The 4,885-nt window shown below is 29.3% G+C and overlaps 1 protein-coding gene across 3 annotated transcripts in view; it reads right to left on the bottom strand.

Moving 5' to 3' along the window:
* LOC108752008 overlaps positions 1-4,885 on the bottom strand; it is a 20,783-nt gene that overhangs the window by 5,473 nt on the left and 10,425 nt on the right. For all 3 annotated transcript variants that reach the window (XM_018492550.1, XM_018492552.1, XM_018492551.1), the window contains exon 2: positions 174-250. In XM_018492550.1, coding sequence (XP_018348052.1) covers positions 174-250 — 77 coding nt within the window. The remainder of the gene's footprint in view (positions 1-173; positions 251-4,885) is intronic.

A 4,885-nucleotide genomic window follows, 5' to 3' on the forward strand; every position in this document is an offset into this window, starting at 1 on the left:
GTTACTGGGATAGACTTTCTAAGCTTAAAATAATCATTTAAAAAAAATAATACCATGATTTTTCACAATAATGTCGAATTTCTTATATGTAAAAACTCATTTTTATAAAATGAATTTTAATGTCAAAATTCAATAGTTTACAAAAGAGAAAACATTTTGAAATAGACACTTACGCTCTTTTAAAAAATGTATAAGTATTTTTACTACATCCAAAGACTTCTGCGATATTATGTCGTCACCTCTATCTTGCCTAAAGATGAAAAAATAAGGAAGTGAATACTAAGAAATTGAAAAAGACATAAACAAACAATTCACTTAAAAATTAACGGATGTATACAGGAAGCGATTGATGCAACATGGAAAACATTTTTGTACTCAGCATCGTGTGTCCTCGCTGCATCCCTAACATGCGAGCTTATAAAGAATCGTCAGGGTTTCTTTATTCGAATCTTTTAAGTATGTCGAGACAAATTTCTTGTCGCTATTTGTTATTTTATTTGTCTGTGAGCGTAATCCTAGCTTGCGGATCGTTTCGAAGGATTCCTAGAGAAGCATCCTGCCCTTCATGTAGTCTAGATTGCCCAGAAGCCTTGACCGTTCAATTACCATGGTAAGAATATAATTTAAGGGTCAACAAGAGCCAACTTACGTAGTAAGTTTTGTAATATAGACGTTTACGTAGTAAGCCTTTTGTAGTATAGATACATAATATGTATTATACATCTCCAGATAATAAGCTGATGTTATTTTGATGTTAAAATGACAAATAACATCAATTTGTTACGCATGTCTGCACTATGTCATATATTATAGCATAGAATAAATAATATTTTGTCATAAAACTCTTTTTTACTTAGGTATGTTTTATGAGTTACGAAGCCTACTAAGAACAGGATTTTGCAATTTTGTTCTTAAAAGTATTAAATAATAAAATAATCTGCTCCTTGCATAGTGCAGATACACGTCTTCATACTGATATTTTCTCTCCTAGAAGTAACATTGATGTCATGAGACCTTTTCAACTTCTCTTTTTATAAAACTTACGAAAGCGTGTATAGAGCCGGATTTTGCAATTTAGTTCTCAAAACATTAATAAAATAAAATTATCTGCATCTCAATAACTACATTTATAGTGCAGACCAAGTGTGTGAGATATCAAAATGAATTTTTATTTTAACTGTTTTTTTTTTTAACAAAAATACTATATAAGCCATGTAAGCCTTTAAGCGACTTTCTTAATTTCAAAGTTACATTTTCTCGATATTTTATAGCCGTAATTTTAGCATAAAGAAATTGTTTCTAACAGAGATCTTCATAGTCACTCTTGTCGATCTCCTTAAATCAAAATATATACAAATTAGAAACTACTAAATTTAAGAATTTCCAATCTAACAACTTAAATTTTCATGCATAATAAAAAAATTCAATCAAGCTAGAATGTGCTTCTAATTTAAAATAGTATTAATATATTATTATATACATAATATATAAAAAATATATATATTTATTTATTTATACATATCTAATATATAGTGGGATTATACTATACATGTCCAACTAGTAATACGATACAATTACGCTATTGTGACAATTTATATAAATTAGAAAAATTTGAGAATCTCAATCTAAATTGACGGATCTAAGCATTAAGAAAATTGGATTATCCATAATCGTATACTTGCAATATTAATACGATATGGTAGTGACTGTATTAAGCATATGTGACTGTAGCTAACACTTCAATTTTCTCTCCGTAAGAAATCCAGCATTTTAGAATTTAATCTTAAAATGTAAAAGAAAGTTACAGGGTTGGCAAGTAACGTATTACTTGTAACGGTCGTTACAAGTTACTTTTTTTGGTAACATTTGAATAACGACGTTACATTTTCTTTTGAATAACGTTTATGGTAACGCAAGTTAAACGTAAGTTAAAGTTTTGGAATAATGATAACGATTTCACTAGTTACTTTTATCGTTACTTTATTTCTATTATCGTATCTTTTATCGTATCTTTATTTCTATGTAAAAGTTTTAATCATAACTAGAGCGTATATACATATTTATCTTTTAGCTTTTTTCTCTATTAAAAACAGAATTCTTCCATCTTTTTTATAGTTACCGCAAGAATCTGCATATAATAGCGTTTTTCATCGGTAGAACTAATACGCATTCATTACACTTTAAAGCCGCTGTACAATCGACGTAAAGATGTATGATTAATAAAAGTATAGAACCGAGTTAAACTACGAAATCCTCAATACATTTTATTATGTTATTTGATAAAATATACTTTAGACATTTTATCCCCTCAGATATCTCATTTTTACATTTAGATTAGAGTTGTATACAACGGCTTTAATGTGCATTGAGTGCACACAAGTTCTGCCAATGAAAAACGCTATATAATATTATATTAGTATCAAGAAAAAAGTAACGAAAAAAAAACGACTCGTTATATTTTGAGTGGCGGTAATGGTAACGAGTTACTTTTGCAAATCAATAACGAGTAACGATAACGAGTTACTTTTTAGGAAAAAGGACGGTAACAAGTTATTTTTATGAGGTAACGTTGCCAATCCTGAAATTATAACTATATATTTAAAATTTGAGGAATGTTATTATAAATCTAATAAGCAAAAAAATTTGCGACATGTTTCAGGAATACTCATCAAGAATCAAATTTGCAAGATTTCTCTACAAATTTACTTCAAAATTCTCCGTATTCTCACTTGTTACGAGAAGATATCTCCCAGAATATAGCACGCGATGATAATGTTTCATTATATAAAACAAAAAATTTGATGCCTTTCGGAAACTACAGAGGATTTCATCAACAAGAACCTGTTAGCCAAAATTCGTTTGTCAAGAATTATCTTAATAGTTCTCCGCAATCCTCAGACAGACAAGAGATATTTTCTCAAGATATACCTATAAAAGAATATCCTCGTGTTGTTCCATCGAGACAAATTTTCGAAGAAAATTGGTTTTTCAGAAATCCTTACAATAAATATTCAGAATCCTTGTTAAAAGACTATAAAAGGGTAAAAGATTATAAAAAGGACAAAGAAGATCCTATAAGGAAAGTACTAATGCATCGCGCCGATGGAGATACAAAGTCATCAGGGAAATATCCAGGGGACGCTTCTTCAAACGGCATGCAGTCAGAGAAATCTTTCTCTGAAATCGAAAATATTTACCGACTTCGCCGGGAAGACATCCTCGACGAGCAAAAAGATGCAATCAAGGAATCTTCAAATTCTGCCAGCCTGCTTAGGTATTCTCCAGAAAGATACAATCCCGTAGAATTTAGTCCATCAGAAGGTAAGCATGATCCTTATGTTAAGGATTCAGACATCTCAAAATCAACCAAAAAATTCTTTGATAATTGGGACATCGCTAAGAATTCACAATCCTTGAATTTAGGACAGTTTAGGAATAATTTCTTAGAACTATATCCTGCAAGAAAGCAAGAAATTATAGTTAAAGACGATAATGAACAAATCAATTCTGATTCTCATAATTCTAAGTTTCCTCAGGATATAAATACATGGAAATCAAGAAAGGATGAAACATTGTTCGATTCTTTGATGAAAGCAAATACTAAACCTTTCAAAAATGAGGAAGATGACAAAGATATGAAAGAATATTTTGAAGACGAGACTGAATACTTCATGAATGACAAAGATATGAAAGATTATTTTGAAGACGAGACTGAACATAATACTATTAAAACTGAAAATAATATTAATCCTCATATATTTCCTCAGAATATTTGGAAAGGAATAGTGAATGAAGAATTCGACGATTTAAATTTTATACGTGAAAACTCGCAAGAGATCGGACAATTGGGATTATATTCTGAAGAAAATAATAAATACTTCCAGGACGAGCAAAACGAGGATCTAATCTTTCGAGACAAAGCGTACACCAGTACTGAAACTGCCCGTACACCTGTAATTAATGCCTATAATGCTTATATACTTCCTCGCTACTTAAATATTGTAAATGATAAAAAGTATCCTACCAAATCAGAAACGCAGGAATTGTCAGAAGCTAAAAATAGTATACATGCAAATCCTGTAAAAGAAATAAATCACAGATTTTTCAAAGATGAGGCTGTTGTTGAAGACAATATAATGCGCATCAAAGATCTTATACCTCCTAACAATATTTTCAATGTAGAGGAATACAATAATCCTGTTGTCAACAAACAGAATAATGTAAGAAACGAGGTTTTGACAGAACTCGATCCTGATATATTAGACGATATCGAAAATCCTCCAATAGAGACAACTGAATCGACACAAATAGATTGATATTACATACAAATATGTTAGATTTCAAAAAATTAAGTTACTTTTTATTTAAGAACTTTTTAAGGATCAATTTTCGCTCATCAATAAAAACGTCGACAAAGCAATAATTTTTTAATTTTAAGTGATTGAAAACAATAACTAAAAATACATAAAGATACACAGTAAAAAATTTTGTGTTAAATTTAACACATATTCCAAACGATTCATCCAAATTGTTGTGTTAATTTAACATAAGATGAATATATTAGAAAGTAACACAATATTATGTATAAAATTAACACAAAAAACATAATACTTTGTCACAATTTAAAAATAAATTTTATGTTGAATTGACACATTTATAATGTTAAATTTAACTGAAATTAGTTGCTATTTTTAGTTTAGGCGATATTTAACAATTTAACATATATGCAATATATAAATATTTAACAGATATTTACTGTTACAAAGAAAAAAATAACACAAAATATCTACACCTTTTTACATATAAAATATGTAACTAGTTGTACAGAACATATTTCTTGAGAGAGAGAGAGAGAGAGAGAGAGAGAGAGAGAGAGAGAGAGAGA

The sequence above is a fragment of the Trachymyrmex septentrionalis genome, unplaced genomic scaffold, assembly GCF_001594115.1.
Source record: "Trachymyrmex septentrionalis isolate Tsep2-gDNA-1 unplaced genomic scaffold, Tsep1.0 scaffold53, whole genome shotgun sequence".
NCBI classification, from domain to species: Eukaryota; Metazoa; Arthropoda; class Insecta; order Hymenoptera; family Formicidae; genus Trachymyrmex; species Trachymyrmex septentrionalis.